At 57.8% G+C, this 14,150-nt stretch overlaps 6 protein-coding genes across 6 annotated transcripts; 3 read left to right on the forward strand and 3 right to left on the reverse strand.

Annotated features, from left to right (window-relative positions):
- Positions 1 to 21: 21 nt before the first annotated feature.
- PUNSTDRAFT_134462 (uncharacterized protein) lies at positions 22 to 835 on the reverse strand (the record flags this gene model as incomplete). The annotated part of the gene is made up of 2 exons (XM_007383943.1): positions 22 to 72; positions 125 to 835. The coding sequence occupies 2 exons, from the start codon at positions 833 to 835 to the stop codon at positions 22 to 24; spliced, it is 762 nt and encodes a 253-aa protein (XP_007384005.1).
- Positions 836 to 3,583: 2,748 nt separating this feature from the next.
- Positions 3,584 to 4,437, forward strand: PUNSTDRAFT_67520 (uncharacterized protein; the record flags this gene model as incomplete). The annotated part of the gene is made up of 3 exons (XM_007383944.1): positions 3,584 to 4,057; positions 4,123 to 4,199; positions 4,254 to 4,437. Coding segments are annotated over 3 exons (735 nt in total), but the record flags the coding sequence as incomplete, so codon positions are not given.
- A 503-nt stretch (positions 4,438 to 4,940) lies between these two features.
- On the reverse strand, positions 4,941 to 6,292 carry PUNSTDRAFT_143788 (translation initiation factor eIF3g; the record flags this gene model as incomplete). The annotated part of the gene is made up of 7 exons (XM_007383945.1): positions 4,941 to 5,097; positions 5,148 to 5,537; positions 5,596 to 5,746; positions 5,808 to 5,978; positions 6,033 to 6,139; positions 6,191 to 6,231; positions 6,282 to 6,292. The coding sequence occupies 7 exons, from the start codon at positions 6,290 to 6,292 to the stop codon at positions 5,078 to 5,080; spliced, it is 891 nt and encodes a 296-aa protein (XP_007384007.1). The 3' UTR covers positions 4,941 to 5,077.
- A 126-nt stretch (positions 6,293 to 6,418) lies between these two features.
- PUNSTDRAFT_113711 (uncharacterized protein) lies at positions 6,419 to 7,970 on the forward strand (the record flags this gene model as incomplete). Its single annotated transcript, XM_007383946.1, has 3 exons — positions 6,419 to 6,640; positions 6,693 to 7,790; positions 7,818 to 7,970. 3 exons carry the CDS (start codon positions 6,419 to 6,421, stop codon positions 7,968 to 7,970), a joined length of 1,473 nt encoding a protein of 490 aa, XP_007384008.1.
- A 98-nt stretch (positions 7,971 to 8,068) lies between these two features.
- On the reverse strand, positions 8,069 to 10,159 carry PUNSTDRAFT_87385 (Glc-6-P isomerase). Its single transcript, XM_007383947.1, has 5 exons — positions 10,097 to 10,159; positions 9,046 to 10,032; positions 8,845 to 8,978; positions 8,302 to 8,781; positions 8,069 to 8,221 (listed from the first exon to the last, which is right to left on the reverse strand). The coding sequence occupies exons 1-5, from the start codon at positions 10,116 to 10,118 to the stop codon at positions 8,177 to 8,179; spliced, it is 1,668 nt and encodes a 555-aa protein (XP_007384009.1). The 5' UTR covers positions 10,119 to 10,159; the 3' UTR covers positions 8,069 to 8,176.
- Positions 10,160 to 10,897: 738 nt separating this feature from the next.
- Positions 10,898 to 13,985, forward strand: PUNSTDRAFT_44682 (uncharacterized protein; the record flags this gene model as incomplete). The annotated part of the gene is made up of 5 exons (XM_007383948.1): positions 10,898 to 11,527; positions 11,583 to 12,667; positions 12,716 to 12,798; positions 12,855 to 13,501; positions 13,662 to 13,985. 5 exons carry the CDS (start codon positions 10,898 to 10,900, stop codon positions 13,983 to 13,985), a joined length of 2,769 nt encoding a protein of 922 aa, XP_007384010.1.
- Positions 13,986 to 14,150: the final 165 nt, after the last annotated feature.

Here is a 14,150-nt window from a genome sequence, read left to right on the forward strand (position 1 = left end):
TGGCCTCGTCGGACGCGAAGTCTATCGTTGGGCCGACGTTCCTGACCCAGGACTGTTGGACGAGCTCCCTTTCTATTCCTAGCTGCTGTAGTAAGCAGGGAGCGGTCGCGTAACGACGAGTCACATAGTCCGGCGAGAGATTCCTGTCGCTAGCCAATTCTTTGCGCATAGTGGAAGAGGTTAGCGTGGGGCTGATTCTCAATGGTATATCCGCGTCGGCGTCTTCCTCCTTCAGATCGTTCAGCTTGTCTATGCCTGCCCCGAGCCGAGAACGGAGATTTCTGTAATTGAGATGGAGCTGTTCGAGGGTTACTGCGTTGCGTAGAACGTTGATGATGCGCCCCTTTGCGTCGATCTGATAGCTTGGCCCGACTCGGTTCACTCGCCAAGTCGCCGCCTCGTCCACCAGCGCTTGTACCTTTCTGACGCACTCCTTCAGTTCGGATAGCAAGGGGCCTTTCAGGTGGAAGCGGTAGTTAGGGATTTCGCCCGCGCTCTCGTCCGATAGTGGCACTCCGGTGTCTACTATGTCTTCGGCATGTAGCGGGCGATCAGCTAACGCCATAGCTCGATCCTGGAGGGACATCCCTCGGTCCTTGCGATCGAGCCATTCGTCTATGACCCTCCTCAAGTACGGCCTTCCCGCGTCCTCTTTCGCCTTCTCTCTCGTTCTCCCCCCGCTTCTTACTATTCCCCGATTGCGGGTTGCCCCTTCATCGTCCTCCTCCGCTTTCCGCCCATAGGGGGGCGAGTCCAGGGCGCGGTTCCAGTCCGGGGCTGGGATCCGTGCGGGCTGTGTCGCCGCTCCTGGTGTCGGTGCGGGAGAGGCCGGCATGTAGGCCGATCCTATCGGGAACATCCCACGGTGCCTTGTGTGAGGCCGTAACGGGAGCTCTTCTCTGTTCGTCGTGAGTCACTCGGAGAAAGCCGAAGAGGGAAAGTGGGTCAACGGTGTCGCAAATAGGGATTCGGCGCTTTGATCCAGATCGCTATCTGGTTCCTAGCCCCTATCCTCAAGCTTCGTCCTCCCAGTGTCCACCAATGTGAACGCTTCGTTCGATCGGAATAGCGTTCCGGGAGTGTGGGGACGGAGCTCGATGGATGAGAGTGCCGTTCGTAGCGCCGAGTCGTAGTTGGGGTAGAACCCGTATGTTCGCTCTCGCAGTCTCGGTGGAACCGGAGCGACTGCGATAGCGAGTAGGAGGTACCTGGACGTAGCCAGAGCAATCAGTATGCGTGTCAGTCCACGCGGCTATACACTGAAAGGGGGCTTTCTCCTGAAGCCCCGGGAACTCCCCCTCTGGAGGGAGTCGCGTTATTCGCAGGTCGTCCCTAACTTCGGGACGAGCGAATGACACGACAGCAAAAGATGTATTCAACTCCGACGCAACGGCTATTTACACTCGCAGGTCTCGCTTAAGCGACTAGACACGTGATGACGAACGACTAACTCCGTCAGTTCCTCAAGGCCGTCACACGATATAGACGAAGCTATCTGTGTTAGTGAAGAGGCTCTACTGCTCTGTCCTCTGGCGCACGCGGATAGGGCAAAAGTTCTTCACGGAACCATGCTGTCACTCTGTAACAGGTTTTCTGTCCTTGGTACGACCGAGGATCTCGATCGAGCACTGCAAATTGGTCGGCATGCAATAGATGAAGAGCAACTAGGCCGCTATCCAATTATTCTCAGCGTGGTCGCGATACTACTACTCTACAAGGTTTCTAATGCGCTGGCTGCCACTGCCGGGCATGAAATCGACGACTGTATCCAACTGTGTCGAGAAGCCTTACAGCTTGCGCCCTATCGCACGACACCTTTCAGACAATCGAGGCACACTCTAACCGAGGCTTTGAGGATTAGATTTTCACAATTCGGCGACCCGAGAGATTTGGACGAAGCCATACAGCTAGGGCGGCAGGCTATTGATGACGAGACCAGTGGCCATATCGCGGTTCAATACGCGATTTGCGCCCTGACAAGGTTGCTTGGTATTCGCTTCACAGAGGGGAAAGATATCAATGACCTCAATGAAGCATTGAGTTTCAAACATGACCCACCATGGTCTCATATTCGCGATGAAGGGATGATCGTCAGAACCTCGCTATTGATTACTAGATTTCAAACTCTACACAACGGGGATGATTTGGGACCCGCTATATCACTGGCAGAGAAGCTGCGCCGAACCTTGCCAGAAAACCATATTGACCTGGTCAGGGTCGTCCTTTACCTGGCAGAGGCACTTCTCCTTCGCGGTCAACACGATCATGACCTCGTTGACATTGACCGTGCCATTTCCGAGCTCAGATCAATCGAGGACCGGTCAAGTCTAGGATTAGAAAAATATGATTACCTTCGCATTCGTGCAGCATGCCATTCGTCCAAATTCGATCTCATCTACAGTTGCAAGGACGCAATCCAAGCATTTGAAATTCTTCAGGAAATGCTATGCTCGATCCCTTCAGGCCATAGGCTCCGCAACCAATGCCTTATCGACATGGCCGAGGTATGCATGCAAAGCGGGACTCCTCACTACAACATTTCCAGGGCATTGAATTATATGGAACAGGCCCTGTCAGACGATTACGGGGACGTGCGTTCACGGATTGAAAGTGCTGAACGTATATTTGAAAGTATCAGGACCCGCCACGGAGAAATATACAATGCACCACACCCAGTGCAATCGCAGCTTTTAGCCGTATACCAACAGGCTGTTACTCTTCTGCCTCGAGTCGGATTTTTCGGGCTTTATTTACATTCGCGTTTGCAGTCCCTGGAACGCGGTCAGAGTATTGCCCAGAGCGCCGCATCGCACGCGCTCAACCTGTCTTTGCCCGAGAAAGCTCTTGAGGTGCTGGAACAAGGTCGCGCTATATTCTGGACACACACCCTGCGCCTCCGCTCGTCATTCGATGACGTCCCCGACGACCTGCGCGCCCGGTTGTCAGCTCTTTCCATGAAGCTAGAGAGAGTTAGTGACATATCCCGCACTGGTACAATCCACGATGTACGAGCGGTAGAAGTGGAGACATCTCAAAGGAGGCAGCAAAGCGAAGAATTTGACCGACTGGTGAAAGAAGTGCGTCAGTTGTCGGGATTGGAGCGATTCATGCTTCACGACGAATTCTCCACCCTAGTCAAGGCCGGGGAAAAGGGCCCCGTTGTTGTGCTGGTTGCCAGCGCCTTGGCTTATCATGCCATCATCATCCAACCGTCTAGGACTGTTAGAAGCATCCCACTCCACGCAGTGACAGACAATTGGATTGCGTCATCCGGCGCTACTTGGCGATCTGCTGTGACAGAAGCCAGATCACTGATGAGGGGCCGTCTGAAGGTGGCCAAAACCAGCCTCGCTTCGAAATCCCCAATGACCACGGCCAACAACATCCTTCAAAACATCTGGAGCAATGTCGTGCAGCCAGTGATAAATGCGCTGGGAATTGAGGTCAGTGACTGTATCTGCTCAGTGGGATTGCTGAGAGTAAAACCTTCGTGCCTACCCAGCCATCCTCTAGTCGTTCTCGACCCCGCCTATGGTGGTGTCCAACAGGAGACTTCGTACACCTACCCATCCATGCTGCAGGTGTCGACGGCCGGTGGTGTTCGGACTACGTGGTGTCCTCGTACACACCGACCCTCGGCGTGCTGCTCTCAGGAAGGAACTCGTTCGCGGAAATCAGGAAGGACGAAGTGAAGGCTCTTGTGGCGGCGGTGCCCAGACCCTTCAAACACGATTTGAGTGACTTGATGTCTACACGGGAGGAGATGAGTTCTGTATTGTCTGCCTTACCGGAAGGTATAGCTATGACGCTCCCGCATCTCGACGACGCAATCCTGGATGACGACGGCGGTATCAGCGTCCCGACGCTCCTCGAGAAACTGCCTAATGCCACTATCTTGCATCTAGCGTGCCACGGTCAGCAAGATCGAGAGAATGCTCTCAGGAGCGGCTTCGTGCTACGCGACGAGATGCTCACCATCGAAAGATTGATACCCATTCCTCTCCCAAACGCATTCCTAGCATTCTTGAGCGCCTGTGAAACTGCTAAAGGTGACGAAGTAGGCATCGTTTTTAGTCATCGGGGCATTGCCAGTGCTGAAAGTTCCTTCGTTCCTTCGAATAGGGCCAACCAGATCAAGTGGTGCATCTCGCTGCTGCGATGTTATTTGCAGGATTCAAGAGCGTAATTGCTACCCTCTGGTGAGTGATCTCACCCGGCAATGAGGCCAAGATACTCACCAAAACCTCGTTCAGGTCTATGCAGGACGTGGACGGACCTATGATTGCTCAATCAGTCTACCGTGATATCTTCGCAGGCGACTCAGAGCTCCTCGATCCGGATGACGTGGCATATGCCCTCGATGCTGCGGTGCAGAACCTCCGTCGGGCTCACCCTGATCCAAGCAGATGGGCACCTTATATCCACTTGGGGATATGAATCTTGTGGCACAAGGTACCTGTTAGCGTGTAGGATATTGGTGGGGTCAAGTCTCAGCGCTTGTAAGCATAGCTCGAAAAGATGATCCGGATGCCGAGCAAGGGGTGGCGAACGCGGGAAGCCATCCCTGGCAACAGCGCCTATTCGTAGTATGGGCTTCACGTATGTAAGGTATCGAGTCCTTTGGCGGAGTCGAGTCTGTTGAGGCTTCCACTGCCAGGGCGTAGCGAATGGCTATAATGACACAATTCTCACCCGCTACATTTACTGAAATGAACGCGGCGCTTACTTGAACAAGGATCAGCAAAGGAGAGCGTCTAGCCGACTGGCACTCACAAGATAGTGGTGCATTCCCGATTCTTGTAAGACCTCTCGTCGATCTCGGACATCTGCTCCGCGAATGATCAATATCTTTCCAGATGTCTGCCATGTCGCTTCAATGAGACGGCAGCGCTGACCGTGCATTCCGGTCAGGACGGCTTCATAAGCACGGCGGTCCTTCCTAAGGCTTACGAGATAAACACAAACTTGTATGACAACAACGCGAACTGGAGGCGAATCTGCCATCCATGGATGTAAACGAAGAGTATGATCGCACATAGATGAATACAAAGCATCAGGCATCAGAGAAGCACACATCTCAACGTTGCTCTCTCGGTTCTGCAAAGCATTAGTCAAAATGGCGCCATCTAGATACAGAGGGTACTCACGACTCCACTGCACGCTCAAGATCAGGTTGTCGTACCCGAACCCGTTCATCTTCTGCATGGCGCGTTCCGCGACCGCCTTCTCCTCGAAGCTGACGAACGCGAATCCCTTGCCGGCGCCCGTCTCGCGGTCGCGGCCAACGAAAACGCGCGCGACGCGGCCGAAACGACCGAACAAGTCCCGCAGGTCGTTCTCCTGCGTGTCTTCGGAAATGTTCGTCACGCGGAGCGTGGGTAGGTCGTCGCGATTGCCGCTGCCTGGGCCGGTCATGCGTTCGCCAGGCCCGCGGTTTCGGAGCGAGGGAGGGACGTAGCGACCGCCGGTGGCGCCTCCACCGGGGACGGGTGCAGCGGCGGAGGGCTCGGGAGCGTCGTCATCGGCGGGTGGTGCGTCTGTGGGGTAACGGTCAGGAGATGGAGGAAGGTCGATATGCATCGGAACGCGACTCACCGGCGGAGTCAAGCCCAGCGAGACTGTCTTTGTAGGGACACTTCGCGGTGAAGTGACCACCCTTGCAAAGACGACAGACGACCTTGCCGGCACCAGCGCGAGCGAGGTTTTGCTTCACTTGATTTTCTTGTGACGGTTCCGCCTCAGAGCTCTAAGAAGCAACATGTTGGTAAGGCACTGGCGTCATGAGGACATCGGGGGGAGCATCGCACCTTATTGCCCGCCGAAATCTTCAATCGTACATCCTCTCCAACAGTCGTCGTCGCGCGATCCGGCCCCGGCTTGTTGCCCTTCTCCTGACCAAACTTCGCCCAGTGTTTCCTCTCAGCAACTGCGTGATCGACGACGGCTTTCTGTAGTACGCGCTTGATCTTGCGTGTGATCTGGAGGGTCGACGGTTATGTCCGACTGCTCTTGACAGTACTATCAGTCGTTACCTTGACTTTTTTCCCCTCATCGTTGATGGTGTACTCAATCGTTGTTCGGACGCCGTTTTCATCCACAAAGTCCTGGGGCTGTTGCTGTTGCTGTTGCTGCTCGGATCCTGAACGCCTCGTCAGGGAGATCGCCCCGGTATGACTGGAGACGGACTCACCTATGTCGTCCACATCGTCCGCCCAGGAAGTCTTTTGTGCTCTATACGAAGTTTGAGCATGGATTGTCGGTAACCAGTACGGAAAACGCACGCTGCCGCCATGATTGCGCCGGTCTGAGCGTGAAGGATCAGAAAAAGTGGGTTTGACTAATCTGGCGGGATCACAAATGGTCGCTCCCACGGTTTGTTCCTTCAACTTGAACTTCAACCTAAGGCTATTCCTGGGCAATGGGCATCACCCTTCGTCTCATGGCTGCAGCTCTGATACCGACGGAAGTATGGGAAATCGTGTTCAGCTACGCTATCGACGACGAGAGGATCTTGTCTCTTGAACCAGTGACCTCCTTCTCGGAATCCGCCTGGACGCGCACCTCCTCCGGCCAATGGATTCTGTCAAGTCCCAAGGATACCCTTGTCTCAGACCAGAAGGCCGTCTATTCGACGATTAAGGTCAACTATGTCTCTCTAGGGTTATGAAAGGGTCTGAACCGGCTCTCCTCAGGCCATTGTTGGGACCTGTAAGCTCTGGCGGAACATCGGCGCGGAATACCTATTCCGTTCTCTATTCTTCCAAGATCCGAAACGGCTTGAATTACTTCGGTCTACGTTAGAAAAAGAATCGATGCTCGGACGGTGGACAAAAAAGCTTCATCTGAACTTCTTATCTGCTCCATTAGCCTCTACGAAGGTCGAGGATGCCATCGTTTCCGTCATCAAGCAATGCAAGAACCTCGAAATAGCCATGCTCAACAGATCCCTGGCTCCCGTTTTTCCTAGGATCGCAGACGCCTTATGTTCTTACAATCGGAAATCGCTCCGCGTCGTACACTGGGAAGTCCCCGGCGAAGCCCTCCCAAAAGTGATCGCGACGCTCAGCGGCCTGCCGTACCTCACCTCCGCCCACATCGACATCGCCCGGCCGACCTCCGAAGTCCACCTCGGCTCGACCGCCAACCTCGCCCTGCGCCTGCGCCACCTGCGCCACCTCTCCCTCTCCGGCTTCCTCGAAGACTTCGTCGAACAAGCGATCGGCTGGACCTTACCCGCGCTCACCTCCCTCGCGCTCGACTTCGGCCTCGAACGCTCGGACCTCCCGAACGTGCTCGAGCTGCTCAAGCAGCACGGCCTCGGCCTGACCTCGCTCGACGTGACGTCCATCGTCCCGCTCAACGTCCCCGCCGCGCTCGCGCTCTGCCCCTCCCTCACCCAGCTCGCCTTCAACCCCAACTGGGCGCTCGACGGCTCCGGCGGCGCGCTCGGCCACGCGTCCGTCGAGCGCGTCGGGCTGCACCAGCTCCTCTCCGCGTTCGGCGTCGGGCTCGCGCTCGGGCCGGAGGACCCCGTGAGCGCGCAGGTCGTGCGCCGCGCGAACGACGCCAACTTTGCGATGCTCACGAAGGACGCGTTTCCGAGGTTGAGGGCGGTGCGCGCGCTGAGCAGGACGCTGTTGAGGGAGCTGAACAGGGCGGACGGTCCGGCGGAGGAGTGTTATCCGCGCTGGGAGGCGTGGTGGAGGCAGTGCGACCGGCAGGGGATACGGTTGGAGGATTGTACGGGTGCGGAGCTCGGGACACTGCCGGAGACGGAGGGGGAGTCGGACGTGAGCGATGACGGGTCGGAGGCGGAGGAGAGTGAGGAGGAGGAGGAGGATGCCGATGGGGAGATGAGGCCGTCGAACGTGTGGGAGCTGAGGCAGCTGTTGGAGGAGTGTAGGAGGATGAACGCGACGAGGGAGGCACCCATGCCAATGCCGCTGGACTTCCTTCAGAGCCAGATATGAAATTCGATTAGTGCTATCCCAGTCTCTCGCTTTGTCGTCGCGCTTTTCGTATTGCAATTCATCGCATCGTCTCCTCGCGCTGGTCACTCGCAGAATATGTTACCATGAAATCGCACGTCTATAATGAACGAAGTACAACATTGTTTGTTCTTATACCATACATCTGCTGCTTCTTCCATCGTTTCTTTTCGTCCCCGCAGAGCACTTTACTCCTGGCGGTGTTTCTGGTAATAGTGGATGAGGCCGGTCGTCTGCGAAAACGAGAATCCATCGATGAGCGAAGAGACCTTCCAGTCTACACAGACGAAGACGACAAAAAAAAAGAACGCACCGAGCTGTCGTGGCCGGTCACGTCCTCGGGCTTGCCGAGCTGCGCGAGGATGTTCTTCGCGAGCACCTTGCCGAGCTCGACGCCCATCTGGTCGAACGAGTTGATGCCCCAGATCGCGCCCTGCGTGAAGATCTTGTGCTCGTAGAGCACGATCAGCGCGCCGAGCGTCTTGGGCGTCAGCTTCGGGAACAGGATCGAGTTGCTCGGCCGGTTGCCCTCGAACACCTTGCTCTTCACCAGCGCCTCGCTCGCGTTCGGCCCGAGCTCTTTCCGGACGTCTTCCTCGGTCTTGCCAAAGGCGAGCGCCTCCGGCTGCGCGAAGAAGTTGGAGAGGAGGATGCGGTGGTGTTTGGAGGATTCGATCGGGTTGAGCGTCGTCGCCGGCGCGAGGAAGTCGGCGGGGATGAGCTTGGTGCCTTGGTGCACGAGCTGGTAGAAGGAGTGCTGGCCGTTCGTGCCCGCCGCGCCCCAGATGATAGGCTGTCCAGAGGCGCGTCGAGTCAGATCGAGGGAAGGAAGAAGGAAAGTAGGAAGGAGACGTACGCCGGTCTGGTAGTTGACGCGCTGGCCGCCCTTGGTGACGAATTTGCCGTTGGACTCCATGTCGCCCTGCTGGAAGTAGTCCGCGAACTTGTGGAGGTATTGGTCGTAGGGGAGCAGCGCGTGGGTCTGGGCACCTACGAAAGCACGTCCGAAACGTCAGAAGCACGTCCGGGAAAGCAAGGACTCGTAAGGGTCACGCACCGTAGAAGTCGTTGTACCATATCCCGATCAGCGCGAGCAGCACCGGCAGGTTCTCCTCCAGCGGCGCCGTCTTGAAGTGCTGGTCCATCCCGTTCGCACCCTTGAGCAGCTCCTCAAAGTTGTCGTACCCGATCACGAGCGCGATCGACAGCCCGATCGCGCTCCAGAGGCTGTACCTGCCCCCGACCCAGTCCCAGAACTGGAACATGTTCTCCTCCGCGATCCCGAACGCGGTCACCGCCTTCGTGTTCGTGCTGAGCGCGACAAAGTGTTTCGCGACGTGGGCCTTGTCCCCGCCCGCGGCGGCGAGGAACCACGCGCGGGCGGACTCGGCGTTGGTGATCGTCTCCTGGGTGGTGAACGTCTTCGAGGCGATGATGAACAGCGTCGTCTCCGGGTCGCACAGGCGGAGCGTCTCGGCGAGGTGGGTGCCGTCGATGTTGGACACGAAGTGCGCGGCGAGGTCCCGCTTCGAGTACGCCTTGAGCGCCTCGGTGACCATCACCGGGCCGAGGTCGGACCCGCCGATGCCGATGTTGACGATCGTGTGGATCGGCTTGCCGGTGTAGCCCTTCCACGCGCCAGAACGGACGGCGTCGGTGAACTGCTTGATGTGCGCGCGCACGCCCGCGACCTCGTCCACGCCCGGCTCGGGGATCGACGTGAGCGCGTCGCCGAAGGCGCGCAGCGCGATGTGGAGCACCGCGCGGTCCTCGGAGGTGTTGATGTGCTCGCCGGCGAACATCTTGTCGCGGAAGGTCTCCACCTGGGCCTCGCGCGCGAGGGAGAGCAAGGTGGAGAGGATCTCGGGCGTGATGAGGTTCTTGGAGTAGTCGAGGAGGAAGGTCACGGAGGGGTCGGAGGGGTCGACGTATTCCTTGGAGAACTTGGAGAAGCGGGCGGGGTCGGCGGCGAAGAGGTCCTTGAGGACGAGCTTGGAGTGCTCGGCATCGTAGATCTGCTGCAGCTTCTGCCACGACGGATACTCTGCGAGGGAATAGATCGCGCGAGATCAACGACAATATTCAGAACGTATACGCGACAGACGCACCAGACGCTAGTTTGCCGCTCATGGTCGCTGTTGGAATGGATTACCGGGCGAAATCGCGGTCGGTGGTTGCAATCGCATCGCTGACGCACCGGGCCGATCTTATAGCTGTCGTCAACCTGTGATCGTGGGAATTTCCTATCCCCGGTAGAGCCCACCGCCTTGGACCGGCCGCGAACCTTGGGATCAGGGTTACCTGCCGAAAGCGCGATGAGAAGTTTGCTGAGAAAGGAGACGGAAACGGTTGTGCGTACCGTGGTTGTGGAACGTGCGGACGCGGAAGGTGAGTGTGTCAGAAACTCAGGTGACGGAGGAATCCATCTCCCAGCCTGGCCGAGTCGCGTAACCACGTTCGATGGGGATCAAAGGGCGCCGACGTGATAGGCTGGAGAAATAGAGGATCTTGTTGATTGCCCGTTGATAGGTGGCATTGGCCGTTGCTGACAAGAGCAACACGGAACATATGTGCAGGGATTGACGAAGCAGTCGAGGCGTTCTCAGCGTGGTTGGTCATTCGGCAAGCGCCAACGGGTTTTTCGTATTATTCCAAAACTAGTTCCCTTACATAGGAGGCGCATACGTCGTCGGCCTCGACAGAATAAAGGATGCTCGACGAACAGAGAGGTTGAAACCAGAACGAACCTCCGCCCCTATCCTGGAACGCGATGCGGTCATGTGACTCATATGCGATTAACGCCGCGCTTCTGCCAGTGCTTGAGCTTGAGCCTCGAAGGCGACTGTATGCACTTTGCCTTCCACCACATCCTTCATGCGGCGTAGACCCCTAATGCCGCTGGCGACAAGATGAACGACGACGGCTGGACCTTTAACCTGCGCTCTTGTCTTGCTGATGCTGATGACTCGGATGCCGATGGCGAGGACACTGTACCAGCCCCTTCTGACGACCTCGATCTCTCTGCTCGTCCCGACAATGCCGCATACAAGCCCACGCCATGGTCTATAGCCAAGATAAACGCCGCTACTCGTGCTATGAAGCCACCAGAGGAAAGCCCTGCTCTCGACTCTACGTCCAAGGATGTCACGGCTGCCTCGGACCGAGCCGTCAACGTCGAGCCGAACAGCAAGAACGCCGCTTTAGACACGAACCTCTCGTCCCTTCCCGTCTCTCGCCCTCGTCCCGCCGCCTCCGCCGCAGCTCCCATTCGCTGCGAACCGCGCCGCTACCCTCGCCCCAAACCCGCCCCCGCCATCGACAGATCCCAAACGACGCTCCGCGACGCGTTCAAGGTCCAAGCCGCCCGCCCGCCTACCTCCAAAGACCCGCTCAAGCCCGGCGAGGTGATGGGCCAAAAGATCACCGCGACGCCGCTCCCGCTCGTCAAGGGCCAGGGCGCGCGCACGATGCTCGCCGGCAGCTTCCTCGCGCCCGCGATGAAGGAAGGTAAGGTGCATATACCCCCGCAGAAGAAGCCGGTATGTCCTCGCTTTTGCTTGTACGACGTGGGCTTGGGCCGTGATCGCGCCATAGCCGGGTCCGCGGCCGTCTGCGCAACTCAATCCACCCGCATATACGCGCTCGAAGTACGAGCCCCGGTCGACACAGAAGCATACATCCAACCGTCTTCCCAATCCCGGACGGGCTGCTTCCCCTGGACCTCGATCTGACTCTGAATCCACTCCGTCGACCGTCTCTCAGGATGTGACTTCTTCTGTCGAGGGTGGAGACGCGCATATCCTTCCAGGCAGGCAGCTCGGACATGGACGCAGCCCGTCTTCTGCTCTGGACTCTGGTGCCCCTGCATATATGCGCTCGAAGCACGAATATCGGCCGAGTGAGGCGCCCACGTCGACCCCTATCGGCGGCTTTCCTTCTGGACCTCAACGTAGCTTTGACTCTGCGGACTCGACTCTCTCTCGCACACCCGAATCAGCCGGCGGACCTCGAGGCCTGCATATACCCACCGCTCGCGAGGACGGACGACCGGCTGACGATTCGTCTCCCGTGCTTCACCCGGACGATCCAGATCTCGCGGACCTCCCCGACTTTGACTTGTATCTTGACGGCCTCGGAGTTCAACCCCAAACCAACCACGTCAGTTCCTCCTCGGACCAGCGTGTCTTATCCTCCGATTCTCTGCTTTCTCTTCCATCTCTCTCTCCTTTGGCTGGCCGCGCTCCTCAAGCTTTCTCTTCCGGTCCCGCTCGTTCTATGTCTTGTTCTCCCCTGTCTTCAAGCGCTCAAGGTATCTCTATGACTCGTGGAACACCTGGCGCTTCGCTTCGTCCGCTCGTCGCTTCTCGCTATCCAGACACTGCATCGCCCATCGCCTTTGGAGGCATCTCGTGGCCCGAGCAAAGAACTCTGGCTCCCTACTCGGCTGCGGATCCTGACGAAGAGGCTCACCACGTCCGGCAGTCCTTACCGACGCGACCAGCTCGAGTTCAACAACATCCAACGCAAGTGCCGTACCCGGCTCGTAGCGAACCAGCAAGGGCACCCAAGGGTCCGATGCCCGCTTGGCTTGCGTCTGCGCTCCCGGAGCCTCACACGTCCAGGTTCGGCGAAAGTGGCGTAGGCGGATACGGTGCTGATCATAACGCACCCGTCGACGAGTAAGCCGCACGTTGGTCTCGTCATCCGCGCTGATGGGACACGGTTAGGTACGGTATGGATGTGGATGATGCTGAAATGTACACCGGCTCTGGGGTGGACGACGACGAGACTATGGACGTATATCATGACGGTACGCTCCGTTTTGTATTCAAAATCCATAGGCGCGCTCACATGATTCTCCCCAAGCTCCGTCCGGGCTCGTCACCGCATACCATCGCCACCCTCACGCACGATATCAAGGCCATCCAGAAAACCAAGAATACGAAGCCGACGAGTACGGCCAATACCGTGCCCACGACAAGTTCGAGGGACGCGACGACCACGAAACGTACGAAGACGTGCCGTCCAGCCCGACGATGGTCAACTCGTCGCCCCCGCCCGCCCGCCCGCGCAAGATCTTCGCGTCGCCGTTCGGCAGTTCGCCCCCGCGTCCGCGCCCGGTCCAGCGCCTCCCGCCTCGCCCGCGCCCCGACCTTCCGCCCCCGTCGACGCCGCCTCCGCGCCCGGGTCCGCGGCAGCCGCGGCCCGTAGACCGTCCTCGAGACGCGTACGCGTTTGGCGCGGACGACGCCGATGTGGACGCGGAGTGGACGACGCTGCCGTCGCGCAAGAAGGCGCGCGCGTCGAAACCTACCCCTGGCGGCGGCGGTAGCGGCGGCGGCGGCGGGATCAGGCAGAGCGGAAAGTTCAAGTTGAAGGTTCCGTTCGGCGGGGGTGGAGGGGGTAATAAGTTGATACCGGATGTGGATGCGAAGAGGGATGGACAGGGAACGGGTGGAAGTGGTAGTGGAAACACGGGAAGGAGGGTGGTAGTGTACGTTCCTCCGCCGAGGGTATTGTCCTCCTAGCACCGGTGTAAGCTTATCAAGTATCGAATGAGTGTTTTAAGAATTGATTACTGGGCCGGTTTGGGGACGATTCGTCGAATCAGCAAGTTATGATGGCTAACCAGTTTTACGGTGATCAATCATGAATCTCTACGTGCACCTCGAGTTCTGGTATTCGTTCTCTAAACGGGGTAAGATGCTCTTCCGCGACGGATTTAATGCGGAGCATGCAGAGTTCCATGTCCATGTGATAACCCCATTTGGGATCCCCGGAATAATCGTCCTCAATCCTGGCGGCGATCCGAGTCAACCGGACGACCTCCGAAAGCCGTACGAGCGACTGGGCCAAGCGTTCCCAACCGTCTTCGTCGTCCTGCCTCGGCGTAAGCGTGTGCACGAGGAACATAATCTCGAATCGGACGATCGTCGAGACCGAAGCGGTCTCCGCCGCCCTCTGCAGATCCGCGATATCGAGTGCGGCCGTGCGTAGGGAGCTCCGCATGCCGACCTCGATGGTGGCGCAGATTGATCTCAAGTCTGGGTTGCGCGAAAGGTCCAAGATCTCTGACGATCACAAAAACATTAAGCTCTATTGCCGGTCGCGTCTGGAAACCAATATATACGTACCCCTTGGCCGCCCCGTTCCATCGCCGGG

This window comes from Punctularia strigosozonata (assembly GCF_000264995.1).
Source record: "Punctularia strigosozonata HHB-11173 SS5 unplaced genomic scaffold PUNSTscaffold_6, whole genome shotgun sequence".
Classification (NCBI taxonomy): domain Eukaryota; kingdom Fungi; phylum Basidiomycota; class Agaricomycetes; order Corticiales; family Punctulariaceae; genus Punctularia; species Punctularia strigosozonata.

Bases quoted from the DNA above. Each gene is read 5' to 3' on its own strand.
- PUNSTDRAFT_87385 (XM_007383947.1), bottom strand. From the start codon at position 10,118: ATGAGCGGCAAACTAGCGTCTG. The intron at 10,033-10,096 runs GTGCGTCTGTCG...ATTCCCTCGCAG, and splicing joins GAGCGGCAAACTAGCGTCTG to AGTATCCGTCGTGGCAGAAG. The intron at 8,222-8,301 runs GTGCGTTCTTTT...TCGTTTTCGCAG, and splicing joins TGACCGGCCACGACAGCTCG to ACGACCGGCCTCATCCACTA.